General features: G+C 54.1%; 2 protein-coding genes across 7 annotated transcripts; both read left to right on the forward strand.

The window, feature by feature from the left end:
• Positions 1 to 334: 334 nt before the first annotated feature.
• CHKB (choline kinase beta) lies at positions 335 to 4,057 on the forward strand. 4 transcript variants are annotated; one of them, XM_053584105.1, is made up of 11 exons: positions 335 to 564; positions 768 to 876; positions 1,119 to 1,323; positions 1,405 to 1,552; positions 1,839 to 1,934; positions 2,117 to 2,175; positions 2,262 to 2,343; positions 2,473 to 2,581; positions 2,724 to 2,830; positions 3,529 to 3,610; positions 3,763 to 4,057. In XM_053584105.1, the coding sequence occupies exons 1-11, from the start codon at positions 341 to 343 to the stop codon at positions 3,838 to 3,840; spliced, it is 1,299 nt and encodes a 432-aa protein (XP_053440080.1). In that variant the 5' UTR covers positions 335 to 340; the 3' UTR covers positions 3,841 to 4,057. The 4 variants fall into 4 exon arrangements, 2 of the variants coding, with proteins under 2 accessions (XP_053440080.1, XP_053440081.1); XM_053584106.1 differs by having other exon boundaries at positions 1,119 to 1,232; positions 1,419 to 1,552; XR_008378818.1 differs by lacking the exon at positions 3,763 to 4,057 and having other exon boundaries at positions 2,752 to 2,830; positions 3,529 to 3,583.
• A 124-nt stretch (positions 4,058 to 4,181) lies between these two features.
• CPT1B (carnitine palmitoyltransferase 1B) lies at positions 4,182 to 14,086 on the forward strand. 3 transcript variants are annotated; one of them, XM_053584095.1, is made up of 19 exons: positions 4,182 to 4,646; positions 4,989 to 5,148; positions 5,505 to 5,644; positions 5,918 to 6,095; positions 6,314 to 6,415; positions 6,606 to 6,743; positions 6,826 to 6,903; positions 8,603 to 8,710; positions 8,780 to 8,864; positions 10,075 to 10,270; positions 10,554 to 10,739; positions 11,093 to 11,198; positions 11,279 to 11,395; positions 11,808 to 11,972; positions 12,053 to 12,187; positions 12,291 to 12,443; positions 12,834 to 12,947; positions 13,537 to 13,629; positions 13,756 to 14,086. In XM_053584095.1, exons 2-19 carry the CDS (start codon positions 5,008 to 5,010, stop codon positions 13,837 to 13,839), a joined length of 2,319 nt encoding a protein of 772 aa, XP_053440070.1. In that variant the 5' UTR covers positions 4,182 to 4,646; positions 4,989 to 5,007; the 3' UTR covers positions 13,840 to 14,086. The 3 variants fall into 3 exon arrangements, with proteins under 3 accessions (XP_053440070.1, XP_053440071.1, XP_053440069.1); XM_053584096.1 differs by lacking the exon at positions 4,182 to 4,646 and having other exon boundaries at positions 4,678 to 5,148; XM_053584094.1 differs by lacking the exon at positions 4,182 to 4,646 and having other exon boundaries at positions 8,780 to 8,852.
• Positions 14,087 to 15,012: the final 926 nt, after the last annotated feature.

Here is a 15,012-nt window from a genome sequence, read left to right on the forward strand (position 1 = left end):
ATTCCGGGCCACCGTCTAAATAGCGGCTAATCTTTCGAGCGGCCCCGCCCAAAGGGAGCATCAGAGCCCGCTACAAAGAGGCAGGCCACTGGCTGTAGCCCCGAACAGGGGCTGGACGCGACGGAGACCCGCTGGATTCGGCCTTCCGAAAGAGCCCCGGAAACAGGGTCACGGACAGAGCCGAGCACTGCCGGGAAGAGCCGATTAGAGCCGGAGAGACCCGAGTATAACCGGAGAAGCGAAGACCGGCCGGAAGGAGAGCCGAGTGCGGCCGGAAGGAGCCGAGCCTGTCCGAAGGAGGCGGAGCGCGGCTGGGCGTTGGGCCTACCGAGCCCGCGCCATGGCGGCGGAGGGGACTGATGTGGCCGGAGGCGGGGCTGTTGGTGGCCGCCTGGCCAAGGACCTCTTGCGGCAATCTAACAGCCTAGACGCGGTCCCGAACCGGCGGCGCTTCTCGTCGCTGTCGCGTGACGCCGAGCACCGAGCCTACCAGTGGTGCCGAGAGTACTTGGGCGGGGCCTGGCGCCGACTGCACCCGGAGGAGCTGAGGGTTTACCCCGTGAGGTGGGAGGTCAGGGGTCAGCCTCTCTGGTGCGTGGGTTGAGGTCAGGGGTCGCGGTCATCCCCGGGGCCCTCCAGACACTCCAAATTTTTGCAAACCCCAAGTGCCCGCTCCTGGGGCAGGGCAGGGGCGGTTCTGAGGCTGGCCTAGCCGGGAGGGGACCCGGAGCCGACCCGGGCTGAGTACACCTGCTGTGCGTCTGCAGCGGAGGCCTCAGTAACCTGCTCTTCCGCTGCTCGCTCCCGGACCACCTGCCTAGCGTTGGCGAGGAGCCCCGGGAGGTCCTGCTACGGCTGTATGGGGCCATCCTGCAGGTGAGGAGGGAGGGAAGCCTCAGCGGCCAGTGGCTTTAAGACCTGTCACTTAAGTAGTATTGTCCCTAATGCGCATTTGAAAACACTGAAGCTCATGATCTGAGTAACCCCGAAGCCTCTAGGCAATAGAACCAGAGTCCTAGCTATGGTGGGAGGAGAAAGTAGATCCTCTTCTGTGTGCTAGTGCCACTTTGCCTTGGGCCCCTCCTGATTGGGCCCCTTTGCTGGCCATCTTCCTTCAGGGCGTGGACTCTCTGGTCCTCGAAAGCGTGATGTTTGCCATCCTTGCAGAGCGGTCACTGGGGCCCCAGCTCTACGGAGTTTTTCCGGAGGGCCGGCTAGAACAGTACATCCCAGTACGAGCCAAGCCCTGCCCGCTCCTCCCCAAGGCACCTGCCCCCAGCCCCTCCCTACCCCCAGTGTCCGCCTTCACATCCCTCACCCCAGGTAGGGAATTCTCCCCTAAACCCTGACCTCCCCCACTCCGCCACTCCCCCTCCTGCCCCAGCCCCCTCACCACTCTGATAGGTTCCTGGGTGCAGAGCCGGCCATTGAAAACTCAAGAGCTTCGAGAGCCGATGTTGTCAGCAGCTATTGCTACGAAGATGGCCCAGTTCCATGGCATGGAGATGCCTTTCACCAAGGAGCCCCACTGGTTGTTTGGGACCATGGAGCGGTGAGTCAGGGGCCTCCTCAGGGCTCCTGCACATTTGAGCTGAACCCTTGTTCTAGCAGTTACCACATTGGTCTGTAACTGGACATGTCTGTGGCTCTGTCTAGTTCTTCAGTTGAATATATTAGGTATCCCAGTAACTGTCATGGGCTCTCATAAAGCAAACTTTGAAACACTTGCCAGAAGAGTCATACAGTGACAGAAAAATGGGTGATATAGTCTGGTCTGAGGGGTAGATAAGTGAGGGGAAAGACAGCAGAGTGAGCACATCCTATTCTTTGGGCTTCAGGTACCTACAGCAGATACAGGACCTGCCCCCAACTGGTCCTCCCCAGATGAATCTACTGGAGGTGTACAGCCTGAAGGAGGAGATGGGCAACCTCAGGTGAGGGCAGGCAGGATAACAGTGAGGGGGGGGGCAGAATAGTGCAGGAGGTGGCACCAGGTACCTAGCAGTCTCCCACCTGATATTTGTTAAGGGCTGGGTCAGGGCCTGGCCTGCCAGGGTAGCTCTGACACTCCTCTAGTCACTCTTACTCAGGATCACATTCCTCCAAACCTCTGCAGGAAGTTACTGGACTCTACTCCATCACCAGTGGTGTTCTGCCACAATGACATCCAGGAAGGTAGGAGAAGGCATCTGAGACTCCCAGCCCAAGGTGGAGGTGCCAGAGAGCCCAGGAGTGACCACAACCCCACCCCCTTCTCCCAGGGAACATCTTGCTGCTCTCAGAGCCAGAAAGTGCTGACAGCCTCATGCTGGTGGACTTTGAGTACAGCAGTTACAACTATAGGTGAGGGTGGGAAGATGGCTTCCCATAGATATGTTCCTATAGGGCCATTGGAAAACAGACCAAGCCTTCATCTCTGTGTCTCAGCTGCCCAGGGTAGTTGGGGACTAAATGCCCACCTTGTTCCTGTAGGGGCTTTGACATTGGAAACCATTTTTGTGAGTGGGTTTATGATTATACACATGAGGAATGGCCTTTCTATAAAGCCAGGCCCGAAGACTACCCCACACAAGGACAGCAGGTATGTGAGCCAGAGGCTGGGGAGGAGGACCTATCCTGTGAGGGGGGAGGAGGTGAAATATGGAAGTGATGGCTTAAAAGAGTGTTAACTGGAAAATGCTCCATAGTTTTCCCAGTTCCTGACTCTTGTCCACTGATCTTAGCTTCATTTTATTCGCCATTACCTGGCAGAGGTAAAGAAAGGTGAGACTCTCCTCTCCCAAGATGAGCAGAGAAGACTAGAAGAGGATTTGCTAGCAGAGGTCAATCGGTGAGGAAGGAGGGGCAAGGTGGAGGTATGGCAGGGCACAGAGGAAAAGGGGATTAAGGGGGCGGTGCCTGTGGCTCAGCGGGTAGGGCACCGGTCCCATATGCCGGAGGTGGCGGGTTCAAACCCAGCTCTGGCCAAATTAAAAAAAAAAAAAGAAAAGGGGATTAAGGAAAAGGTAATCATGGCTGGGTGTGGTGGTTTAGGCCTATAATCCTAGGGCTCTGGGGGGCCAAGGCGGGTAGATGCCTGAGTTCAGAGGTTCAAGACCAGCCTGAGCCAGAGTGAGACCCCATCTCTACCAAAAAAAAGTCAGGCGTTGTGGCAGGCACCTGTAGTCCCAGCTACTTGGGAGGCTAAGGGAAAAAGAATCGCTGAAGGAAGAAAAGAAAAAAAAAGAAAAAAACTTCAAACTAAGACAATTGAAAGCCAGTTGAAAGCAAAATTCAAAAAAAAAACGAAAAAGTAATCAGACTTTGCCAGCTGCAGGTAAGGATCCAGCACAGAGAGGGACAGAGGTGAAGATGAGGTCTGGGGCTGGCAGAGAGAAACAGTCTGAGAGCAGGAGGGGTCAGGGTGATGTAGGGGTTAAGACAGTGGGAAGCAGTTACAGCTTTGGGGATTGACCAGCCTAAATGAGGGGAGCCAAGCAGTGCCAAATGTATTTTTGAATGCCTCTACTTTTCCTGCCCCACCCCCAGATACGCTCTGGCATCCCATTTCTTCTGGGGTCTGTGGTCTGTCCTCCAGGCATCCATGTCCACTATAGAATTTGGTTACATGGTAAGTAACTCAGGGGTGAGTGCTAGCTGGGACATGGGGAGCAGTGGGGCCACATGTCTTCCAGGAAATGTAGATAGTACCAGATGACTGTGGCTATTGGATGCTGGTCTCAAGACTTTTCACCACTGTGCAATGTGGATTTCCTTCCCCAGGAGTATGCCCAGTCTCGGTTCCAGTTCTACTTCCAACAGAAGGGACAGCTGACCAGCTTCCACCACCCCTCATCCTGACTTTCCACCTCCCAGTCCTTGGACTTCTCCCAGAGTCTCCAGGGCAGGACCTTGGAGAGAGAGGCAAAGAGCTGAAGGCCCTGGGCACCTGGGCTGAGGCCCCCAGTGAGACTGGGTTGAGGAGGCTGACCTCTCGCAGAGTTTGAGCAGGTCCTGTGGCAGGCAGACAGCCCCCTGTACTGTGTATCTCAGCACAATAAACATGCTTCTTCCTTCACACCCTTCTCCTGGCCCTGCTCAGAAGCAGCAGAAAGTACCAAATGAGGAGTGCACAGACGAGTGACCAGTGCCATGTTGAGTACTCTGGACTTGAAGTGGTTGAGGGTACATGCTGCATGCTAGCTGCATGCAGCTGTCTGTCTCCTCTCTCCTGACTCCAGCTTATAAGTAGTAAATTCTAGGAGGACTTGAGGAGGATTGCAGAGAGGTGAGGGCACCAAGAGGGCCCTGGAGTGGGGCTGCCAGCTGGGAGCATCAGAGATCTGGGAAAAACTGACATTGGTGACCTTTCCCCTACTTTCAGCTATTTTTAGCTCTAATGCCACCACCCTCACGTGAGTTCCTTTGTGGCCGCCCCCAGGCTCCCAAGCCTTTGAGCAGCCTTCAGTGTGCAAAAACCTCACGGCTCCCCATTCCCGCTGTGAGGGGCGGTTCTGGTTCCCGCCCCACATCTGTTTTCTCAACCCCAATTTGGGAGTGGGTGTCAGGTTCCGAGTGAGGGCGGAGCGGGGGGTGGCCAGGCCTGAAGGACGTGAGGACACAGGCCAGAGTGGCCGGCCCCACACAGACAGGAGCGAACCTAGGCTGTGAGTAGGGGCCAGCGAAGGGGTGGCCTGAGGCCGTGGCCCGCGAGCGGATGACGGCGCCGGGGTACCTCGTGGTTGGGCTGGGGATCGCCCGAACCCCGCCTCTGTCCAGGCAGATTCTGCTACCGGGCGTCTCTTCCCCGCCCGCTCCCTCGCTGACGCCCCCGCCCCGAGGCTGCCCTTGGGGCTCCCGGGACTGTCTAGGCCGGCCGGGGCCTACAGCGCGAGGATTCGGACGCGTTTGGCGGCGGTTGGCGTAGCGGGTCGTGGGTCCGCGGGGTGGGTCCGGGGCGGCGGGGCGGGGCCGGCTGAGCGCGCCCCGCGCACCCTCCTGCCCCCCAGGTGCCGACCAACCCCCAGGATGGCGGAAGCGCACCAGGCCGTGGCCTTCCAGTTCACTGTGACCCCGGAGGGGGTCGACTTCCGGCTCAGTCGGGAGGCCCTGAAACACATCTACCTATCCGGGATCAACTCCTGGAAGAAACGTCTGATTCGCATCAAGGTGCGCGCAGGTGGTTCTTCCGGTCGCTCTCTCCCAGCAGGTGCAGAACAGAGTTCTTAGAGCCATGGCAGAGCCCAGGTGTCAGCTGTTACCCTACTGTTAGGGTCCTTCACCGCCGCCTCGGTTGGCAGCTCTGCACAGCACAAACACTAGCACTGCAGACGCCAGAGGGTTCTCAGGGCGAGCTGGGCCACAGCGAACTGCAGATGTGAAGGTGTGGGAAAGTAAGAGGGGCACAGAAGGCGGATGAAGGAGAAAACCTTCAAGCAACGACAGGAAACCTTCCCCAGGACTTCCCAGGTGTCTGCTTATCTCACACCTTCCTCCTCCATAAGGGTACCTGTTTCTGCCCACAGAATGGCATCCTTAGGGGTGTGTACCCCGGCAGCCCCACCAGCTGGCTGGTCGTCGTCATGACAACAGTGGGGTCCTCCTACTGCAGCATGGACATCTCCTTGGGGCTAGTTGGTTGCATCCAGAGATGCCTCCCTCGGGGGTAAGAAGTGGCTGGAAGGGCACAGGTGTCATGAGGGAGGGCTGGACCCAGCTCCCAAGGCCAAGGTTCCTGAGCTGGGCAGATACAGAAAAGTAGCCTTACTCACAAGGGCAGCCCTCTAGGACCCCCGTGGTGGTCTCAGACCCTGTGTCCAGGGAGTTTCTTCCCTTTGGTGCCTCTGCTGAGAGTTCACAGGCATCAACTATGGAGTCAGAATTCCCCCAAAGCTGGCCTCGAGACAACCCTCTGCAGCTCTCTCCCCTTCTTCAATAGGTGTGGCCCCTACCAGACCCTCCAGACCCGAGCACTTCTCAGCATGGTCATCTTCTCCACGGGGGTTTGGGTGACAGGCATCTTCTTCTTTCGCCAAACCCTGAAGCTACTGCTTTCCTACCACGGGTGGATGTTTGAGATGCATGGCCAGACCAGCCACTTCACCAAGATCTGGGTTGTGAGCAGAAGCCAGTGGAGGATTTGGGCATCTGCTTTGAGATCCTAGGGGCCTTCTTTGGAGTTCTGAGCTGGGGTGGGGAGAGGTAGACAGGGCACTGGTGCCCGGCATGTGGGTTTGTCCAATAGGGGCCAAAGCAGTTCTGAAGGTCTTGAGTATTTGCTTGTTTCCATTGTTTCTACTGGCTTCTACCCCAGCACTCTGCTCTGTACCTCCAGATCTGTGTCCGCCTTCTATGCAGCCGACGACCCATGCTCTACAGTTTTCAGACATCTCTGCCCAAGCTTCCCTTGCCCAGTGTGGCAGCCACAATTCGTCGGGTGAGAGCTTGGTTCGAGCATTGCAGTATACAGGGGAGCCTGGATTTTTTCCACACATAGGGATTGTGCCATGTAAAGAGTGGGTTTGAGAGTAACGGGACTTTGTGGGGAGGGAAAGTTGAGAAGAAGATTAAGACAGAAGTAGCCATTGCTTTCTGATCCCCATGATGACAATAACTTGGCTGGACAGTACTTAGAATCTGTGCGGCCTTTGTTGGATGATGAGGAATACTATCGCATGGAGATACTGGCCAAAGAATTCCAGGACAAGACTGCCCCCCGGCTGCAGAAATACCTGATACTCAAGTCATGGTGGGCAACTAACTATGTAAGTTTGCCCTCCTTAGCTCATTGTCACCACCTGCGTCCTGGCTGCCCCTTCCCAGCTCTGATCTCCTACCCACCCGTAGGTGAGTGACTGGTGGGAAGAGTACATCTACCTTCGAGGCAGAAGCCCTCTCATGGTGAACAGCAACTATTATGTCATGGTGAGAACTAGAGCCCCACAGGGCCCCCCTGTGTGTGTGTAGCTCTGCCCAGCTCCAGTGCAAAGGAGCTAGAGAACAGGCCAGAGCCTGGTGGCAGTTTCCATGGGCCAGTGGGCATTGTGGAGCGAGGCCTGAAGCAGAGGGAAGAGTGAGGGGAACTCCTGGAAGAGCAGTTCAGAAGCAGCTTAGAGGAAATGGGGATCCTGAGGATGAGGAAAATTATAGAGATCCCACAGCCTGTCACCACCTCTCTGAATACAGGCTATGTCACCTCCATCCTTGGTTTCCTTCCTGGCCTCTTGGCCACAGGTTCTAGCTGTCCTGACACCATTACTAGGGAACGTTCTATTTTTTTTTTTTTTTTTTGTAGAGACAGAGTCTCACTTTATCGCCCTCAGTAGAGTTCCATCACAGCAACCTCCAACTCCTAGGCTTAGGTGATTCTCTTGCCTCAGCCTCCTGAGTAGCTGGGACCACAGGCGCCTACCACAACGCCTGGCTATTTTTTTGTTGTTGTTGCAGTTTGGCTGGGGCTGGGTTCAAACCCGCCACCCTCGGTATAAGGGGCTGGTGCCCTACCCACTGAGCCACAGGCGCCGCCCACTAGTAAAATTTTATAAAACATACCTTTGTGGAGCCAGACCACAGGGTGAAAGCCAGCCTCTTCCCTGAGAATTCACAAAGCCACTTACTGCCTCTTCCCCATGGGGTTTGCCTCCCCATTTCTCTGAGCCTCCACCACCCAATCTTCTACTTGCACAACATGTCCCTTCTTCTCATTGTCCAGGTGTGCTGGCAGGAATGTTCCCACAAGCTGTTCTTCCAGAAACTTGTACACAACTTGCCCATACCAGAAGTTTTATTATTTATTTCTTTACTTATTTATTTATTTTTGAGACAGAATCTGAACTCTGTTGCTCTGTGTAGAGTGCTATGGCATCGTCATAGCTCATAGCAACCTCAAACTCTTGGGCTCAATTGATCCTCTTGCCTGAGATTTTCTATTTTTAGTAGAGACAGGGTCTCATTCTTATTTATGCTGGTCTCAAACTCCTGAGTTAAAGCAATCCACCTGCCTTGGCCGCCCAGAATGCTAGGATTACAGGAATTAGCCACTGTGCCCAGCCCATACCAGAGGTTTTAAATGATCTATTAGTGGTACAACTCCTTTCTCAAAGCAAAATAAGTAAAACTTGAACAAGTAGGATACAGAAGGTTCGAAGCCCGTAGTTCAGTGGTTAGGGAGCCGGCCACATATACCAGGGCTAGCTGGTTTGAACCTGGCCCGGGCCTGCTAAATAACAATACAACTACAACAAAAAAACAGCTGGGCATTGTGGTGGGCACCTGTAGTCACAGCTACTTGAGAGGCTGAGGCAAGAGAATTGCTTAAGCCCAAGAGTCTGAGGTTGCTGTGATCTGTGACGCCACGGCACTCTACCAATAGTAACATAGTGAGACTCTGTCTCAAAAAAAAGTTATAGAAAAGCAGCTCAGTCCAAAGTTGGAGCAGAGTATTAATGCAATCAGTTGTGCATTTCTGGAAGTTTGCCCTGACAGTGTATGCAGGATATACTGGAGAAGGAGACAAGACACCCAGGTTCCTGGATAAGTTGGTCATCGGGCCGGAAAAACCTAGGTGACCCCCTCACCACCACCACCAGAGGCACCCGTTCTGCAGGCTCCGCTTTTTCTGTAGGACCTGGTGCTGGTCAGGAACACAGATGTGCAGGCAGCCCGCCTGGGAAACATTGTCCACGCCATGATCATGTATCGCCGCAAACTGGACCGTGAAGAGATCAAGCCAGTGAGTCGCGTCAGGGTTGAGGGTGGGACAGGAGAGACTGGGTCTGAGCTATGCTGGGCCTTCCTGCAGGTTATGGCGCTAGGCATTGTGCCCATGTGCTCCTACCAGATGGAGAGGATGTTCAATACCACGCGGATCCCAGGCAAGGAGACAGGTACCCGGCCACAGCCAGGCACCCAAGACCAAGCCCCTTCTTCTCCGCCATGGCCCACAGTGGCTAGGTGGCCCACTGCCTGCCCAGCTTCTCAGGGTGGTAAAACTATGAAAAGTAGTCCATTAGCCAAGTGTAGTGCCTTACAGCTGTAATCCTACCACTCTGGGAGGTCGAGGCGGGTTCAAGACCAGCCTGAGCAAATGGGAGACCCTGTCTCTAAAAAATAGCTGGGCATTGTGGTGGGCATCTATAGTTCCAGCTACTCAGGAGTCTGAGAAAGAGAATTGCTTAAGCCCAAGAGTTTGAAGTTGCTGTGAGCTATGACACAATGGCACTCTACCAAGGGCAACAAAATGAGACTCTGTCTCAAAAGAAAAGAAAAAAGGCTGGGCACGGTGGCTCATGCCTGTAATCCTAGCACTCTGGGAGGCCAAGCTGGGCAGATTGCCTGAGCTCACAAGTTGGAGACCAGCCTGAGCAAGAACGAGACCCCTGCCTCTAAAAATAACTGGGCATCCTGGTGGGCGCCTGTAACCCCAGCTTCTCGGGAGGCAGAGGTAAGAGAATCATTTGAGTCTAGGAGTCTGAGGTTGCTGTGAGCTGTGATGCCACAGCACTCTACCAGGCACAATAAAGTGAGACTCTTTCTCAAAATAAATAAATAAATAAATAAAAATAAAAGTAGTCTATCTATGACAGATACTAGACATCTGTTACCTGTAAGCCTAATGGTGGTACAGGGACTCCAAGTGGCCCAGAACAGAGCCTCTCCCCTGGAGGGGCTTACTGTGCCAGGAGAAAGGTTGTCCTGTGAGTATAGAGCAGCAGGAGGGGTCCTGCATGTATCTGAGGAGGACCATGGACCCCATCCATGGAGCCTGCAGAACAAGAGGGGAGTTCACCCTGGGCAGCAGAGGCAGCGTCTTCCCTGTTTCCAGCTCTGTGTCCTTAGGTAGTTTGCATGACAACCTGGTGCCATGGTCTCTTCTCATGTGAAATTCCTTCTAGGATTGTTGTTGGAAGCCCCAGCACAGGGCCTGGTTTTTTAGATGTGTGGATCCTGTCCCCAGGGAAGGAGCCTAGGGCTCAGCAGGCTTGGTAGGGGCCACCTAGGGTCCAGTATGAGGGGGGTGGGTCCTTCAAGAGCATAGTTTGGAGCACAGAGCACTCCCCACATCCCTGCTTCAGCTGATGGTGATCTCTGTTGCAGATGTTTTGCAACACCTCTCTGACAGCAGGCACGTAGCTGTCTATCACAAGGGGCGCTTCTTCAAGGTGTGGCTATACGAGGGATCCCGCCTGCTCAAGCCTCGAGACCTGGAGATGCAGTTCCAGAGGATCCTGGATGACCCTTCCCTGCCTCAGCCTGGGGAGGAGAAGCTGGCAGCGCTCACTGCAGGGGGAAGGTATTAGCTTGTGGGAAGGGCTGTCCTGATCAAGGTTCAGGGGCCATTTAGGAGAAAAGCCCACCCTTGCCTGCCACACCGCAACTGGAGCTGGAGGTACAGCTGTGGGAGGGGCATTTAGGACCTGCAGTAGTTTGGAGCGCCAGTGGTAATGGCAGAGGGACAGCAGTTACAGCACCTACAACAGGTAGGAGTGCAAGGAGGGACAGCTGGCACCCCACCTCCATCTTCAAGCCTAGTTGGGTCTTGGAATGTGCCTTCACTCCAAGTCCTTATGCTGCAGGGTGGAGTGGGCACAGGCACGCCAGGCCTTCTTCAGCTCTGGCAAGAACAAGGCTGCCCTAGAGGCCATTGAACGTGCTGCTTTCTTTGTGGCTCTGGATGAGGAGTCCTATAGCTACAACCCTGAAGATGAGGCCAGCCTCAGCCTCTATGGCAAGGCCCTCCTACATGGCAACTGCTACAACAGGTATGGCACCCCCAGTTCCAGGTTAGAGGGTAGGGGTTAAAGTTAGAGGTTGCAGTTAGAGGGTCAGGATTAGAAGATTAAGATTAGAAGTTAGGTTTATAATTAGTAGTGAGACAGAATTAGCAGTTAAGGTTAAGGTTGGAAGTTAGAGGTTGGACTAGAGGCTAGAGGTTAAGGTTAGTGTTAGGGGTAGAGGTCACTTTTAGGGTTAGTGGTTACGGTTAGAGATAGCCATATAGAGTTAGGGTTAGGATCAGGGTCAAGGTTAGACTTAGCAAGTTAGGGGTAGGGTTCTAGCTTAGGGTCATGTGGACATCACCAGCCTTGGATCATCATTGTGTCTACTCCTGCAGGTGGTTTGACAAGTCCTTTACTCTTATTTCCTTCAAGAATGGGCAATTGGGCCTCAACGCGGAACATGCATGGGCAGATGCCCCCATCATTGGGCACCTCTGGGAGGTAACACCCCTCGAGAGGGGACCTGCAGGACAGGCTTGGGGGGATGAGGCTGGCCTCTCAGTCTAGCCCTCCTCCTATAGTTTGTCCTGGGCACAGACAGCTTCCATCTGGGATACACGGAGACTGGGCACTGCCTAGGGAAACCAAACCCTGAGCTGGCACCTCCTCTGCGGCTGCAGTGGGACATCCCTAAGCAGGTAGAGCAGGGGCACCTGAGTCACTCTACTCCCTTTCCCTTCCTCATCCTCTCACCCTATCCAGCCTTCAGGGGAAGGAAGAGGAACTTCTCAGGGTACTGAGTAGGGTCCACACTGGCCTCCAGGAGAACAGAGACCCTCAGGGCCATCTGTGGATAGAGAAAAATGTATGATACAAAGCTCACATCTGTGAAGCACTTGTTAGTATCTCCTCCTTCCCCACAAAGCTCAGCCTGGCCCTTTGTGGCCAGTCCCCCCCCCCCCCCAGCTTGTCCTGCCTGTGTCCCCTCCTCCTGAAGATGTTGGGGCCAGCGTTGTCTTTTATCACCTGAACTTCATGCTTCCTACATATGACCTAGAGTCCTGCTTGGAGAGCTCTACCCTAAGCTGACCCTTTCCATGTCTCCGGCAGTGCCAGGCAGTTGTCGAGACTTCTTACCAGGTGGCCAAGGCGCTGGCAGACGATGTAGAGTTGTACTGCTTCCAGTTCCTGCCCTTTGGCAAAGGCCTCATCAAGAAGTGTCGGACCAGCCCTGATGCCTTTGTGCAGATTGCCCTGCAGCTGGCTCACTTCCGGGTAGGAGCCTCCCTGGGCTCCTAAGTGGGCAGGGTGGCACCAGCACCCACCTGCCAGATTTACCCTTCTGTGTACCCTAGGATAGGGGTAAGTTCTGCCTGACATATGAGGCCTCGATGACCAGAATGTTCCGGGAGGGACGGACTGAGACTGTGCGTTCCTGTACTAGCGAATCCTCAGCCTTCGTACAGGCCATGATGGAGGGGTCCCACATGGTGAGTTCTCCCAGGTAGGGGGTCTTGGTCACATGGTGAGGTGCCTCCTCTACCACTTCAAGGTTCAGGGCTACTCTTTACTTCTCGACTTCTGCCCCCACAGAAAGCAGACCTCCAAGATCTCTTCCGGAAAGCCGCTAAGAAGCATCAGAACATGTACCGCCTGGCCATGACAGGGGCAGGGATCGATAGGCACCTCTTCTGCCTATATGTAGTCTCCAAATACCTGGGGGTCAGCTCCCCTTTCCTGGCTGAGGTCAGTGTTGAGGATGAGTGTGTCCTCTGTCCCTCTGCCTCCTTAGGCCCAGGGGCTTAGCCTGTTTTCTGTCTGGAGAATCCCCTGGAGTTTCCCTGCAGGGCTGGGCCAGCTTTCCTGCCTGAGGTCCTAGGACCAAACAGGAACAGTTCCTCCTCCCTGAGTAGGCATTCTTGGCTGTGATCTGTCAGGTGCTAATAGCGTCAAGCTAAGGGGGAGGGATGGGCAGGTCACACAGGCCTTGTGAAGCACGATGTGGGGGGCCCAGGGCAGTGATGAGGGAGTGCCCACACTCATCCTCATTCCTGCATTCTCAGCAAGGCAGTGCCTGGCCCCATTGGACAGGTATGTACTGAGCTTATCTGACTGGCTGCAGCCTCCCTGTTACAGGTGCTCTCAGAACCGTGGTGCCTCTCCACCAGCCAGATCCCTCAATCCCAGATCCGTATGTTCGACCCTGACCAGTATCCCAATCACCTGGGCGCTGGAGGTGGCTTTGGGCCTGTGAGTGCCCCTGAAGAGCAGTGGGTGGGCAGCTCTGGGACCCAGGGGTTCAGTGTTGAGCACAGGGCCTTCAGTTCAGACCAGAGGCAGGTATACCTTGCTTAGAGGAAAGCATAATGGGACTTGGGTGGAAGGAGGATGGTAGCTATGGACCTAGGCAGACAGGGACCTGGGACCTCATGACCTATCCCAGCTTCCCTGCTGAAGCGTGACTGTACCCAGGGCCGGTTTCCAGGGAACTGGGTATCACATTGGGTGCTTCTGAAATATGCTTACCTAAGAGTCCAGCGCTTTCCCATTAGGACCTTCCTATGAGCTAGTTTGTCAGAGGCTAGAAACCCCCAGGGAGAGAGGGAGTGATCTGGAGTATGAGCCTCCTAAAGGAAACTGGGAGGTCTAGAATCTTGGGTGGGTCCAGAACCGCAAGGGTCAGCATTCTTTGGTTTCTACACTGTTTCCTGGGGATAGTAGTCAGGGAAAATTCAGTGTCTCAAGGTAGCAGACCCTACAAACCCTATGGTAGAAGCAAGTACAACATCAGTTTGGCTTTCAGATCTAGGTGTGATTTCACCCCTTGTTTTGCCCTTAGGTGGCAGATGATGGTTATGGGGTCTCCTATATGATCGCAGGCGAGAACATGATTTTCTTCCATGTCTCCAGCAAGTTCTCAAGCTCAAAGACAGTGAGTCTCTCCGCCTCCAGCTCAGGCCTGAGGAAAGGCTTCCACCTGGCTGGGGAGCAGTCATTGCTTGTGGGGTCAGGGGTGGTGGCACACCTAAAGGTGCAGCTGAACTCTTGGCTCCCACAGAATGCCCAGCGCTTTGGGAACCACATCCACCAAGCCCTGTTGGACATCGCTGATCTTTTCCAAGTTCCCAAGTCTGACAGCTGAGGGCTGGAGAAATGCCAGCTGCCCTTTCACCCCAAAGTTGTGGACGAAAGGGCCTGTGGCCAGCTCCCAGGCATGAGAAGTAGCCATGCACAGATGCCCAGGCTCCCAGGACAGCTCTGGCAGAAAGTGCTCCTGTGAAGATACTGCTCCCTGAAAACCCTGGAGGTGGGATTGAAGCAGGAGGGAATTTTGATTTTTTTTTCTTGGTAGATAACTAATAAAAATAAGGCTATGTAATTATCTCTCAGCCCTTAGATACCTGTGTTTTGTTTGGGACTAGAAGGCCCTCTTCCTATCCCATCTCAGTCCAGAGAGGTAGCAAGGGAATGGCTGGGACTGGGCAACTATTCATGTGGAATTTGTAACCTGCTTTGAAATGTGTGTCTCTGCTGAATGATGGAGGCTCTGAAATTACTATTCACACTCAAATGTGTGTTGGGAATAATTTTGGGGGGAGGGGAAATAATTTTTCTTTTTTCACACAGGGTCTCATTCTATTGCTTGAGCTAGAGTGCAATGGCATCATCATAGCTCACTGCAATTTCAAACTCTTGGGCTCAGATGATCCTCCTGTCCTACTCCTCCCAAGTAGCTAGGGCTGCAGCTAGCTAAATATTTTTTTTTTTTTTTTTTTTTTTTGTAGAGACAGAGTCTCACTTTATGGCCCTCGGGGTAGAGTGCCGTGGCCTCACACAGCTCACAGCAACCTCCAACTCCTGGGCTTAAGCGATTCTCTTGCCTCAGCCTCCCGAGTAGCTGGGACTACAGGCGCCTGCCACAACGCCCGGCTATTTTTTGGTTGCAGTTTGGCCGGGGCCGGGTTTGAACCCGCCACCCTCGGTATATGGGGTCGGCGCCTTACCGACTGAGCCACAGGCGCCGCCCCCGCTAGCTAAATATTTTTTTAGCTACACCACACCCAGCTAAATATTTTTTATTTTTGTAGAGACCCCTGGGGTCTCTTTATTGCCCATGCTGATTTTGAACTTCTGGCCTCAAGTGATCCTCCTTCCTTGGCTCCCAAAGTGCTAGGATTACAAGTATGAGCTTATAATTCTTGTAATTCCCAGCCTAAATTCTGATAGAGCCATCACTAAAAAAAATGAATATTTAGGAAAAGTACAAGTAGGCACTCAATTACTATTTCTGCCTGCTTGAATGAATTTAGATCTC

Source organism: Nycticebus coucang, chromosome 3 (genome assembly GCF_027406575.1).
Source record: "Nycticebus coucang isolate mNycCou1 chromosome 3, mNycCou1.pri, whole genome shotgun sequence".
In the NCBI taxonomy this organism is placed as follows: Eukaryota; Metazoa; Chordata; class Mammalia; order Primates; family Lorisidae; genus Nycticebus; species Nycticebus coucang.

Coding starts and splice junctions, on each gene's coding strand:
- CHKB (XM_053584105.1), top strand. CDS start 341: ATGGCGGCGGAGGGGACTGATGTGGCCGGAGGCGGGGCTGTTGGTGGC. Junction 1,935..2,116: donor GAGGAGATGGGCAACCTCAG/GTGAGGGCAGGC, acceptor AAACCTCTGCAG/GAAGTTACTGGACTCTACTC. Junction 2,831..3,528: donor TTGCTAGCAGAGGTCAATCG/GTGAGGAAGGAG, acceptor CCCCACCCCCAG/ATACGCTCTGGCATCCCATT.
- CPT1B (XM_053584095.1), top strand. CDS start 5,008: ATGGCGGAAGCGCACCAGGCCGTGGCCTTCCAGTTCACTGTGACCCCG. Junction 6,416..6,605: donor TGGCAGCCACAATTCGTCGG/GTGAGAGCTTGG, acceptor TTGGCTGGACAG/TACTTAGAATCTGTGCGGCC. Junction 6,904..8,602: donor ACAGCAACTATTATGTCATG/GTGAGAACTAGA, acceptor CTTTTTCTGTAG/GACCTGGTGCTGGTCAGGAA.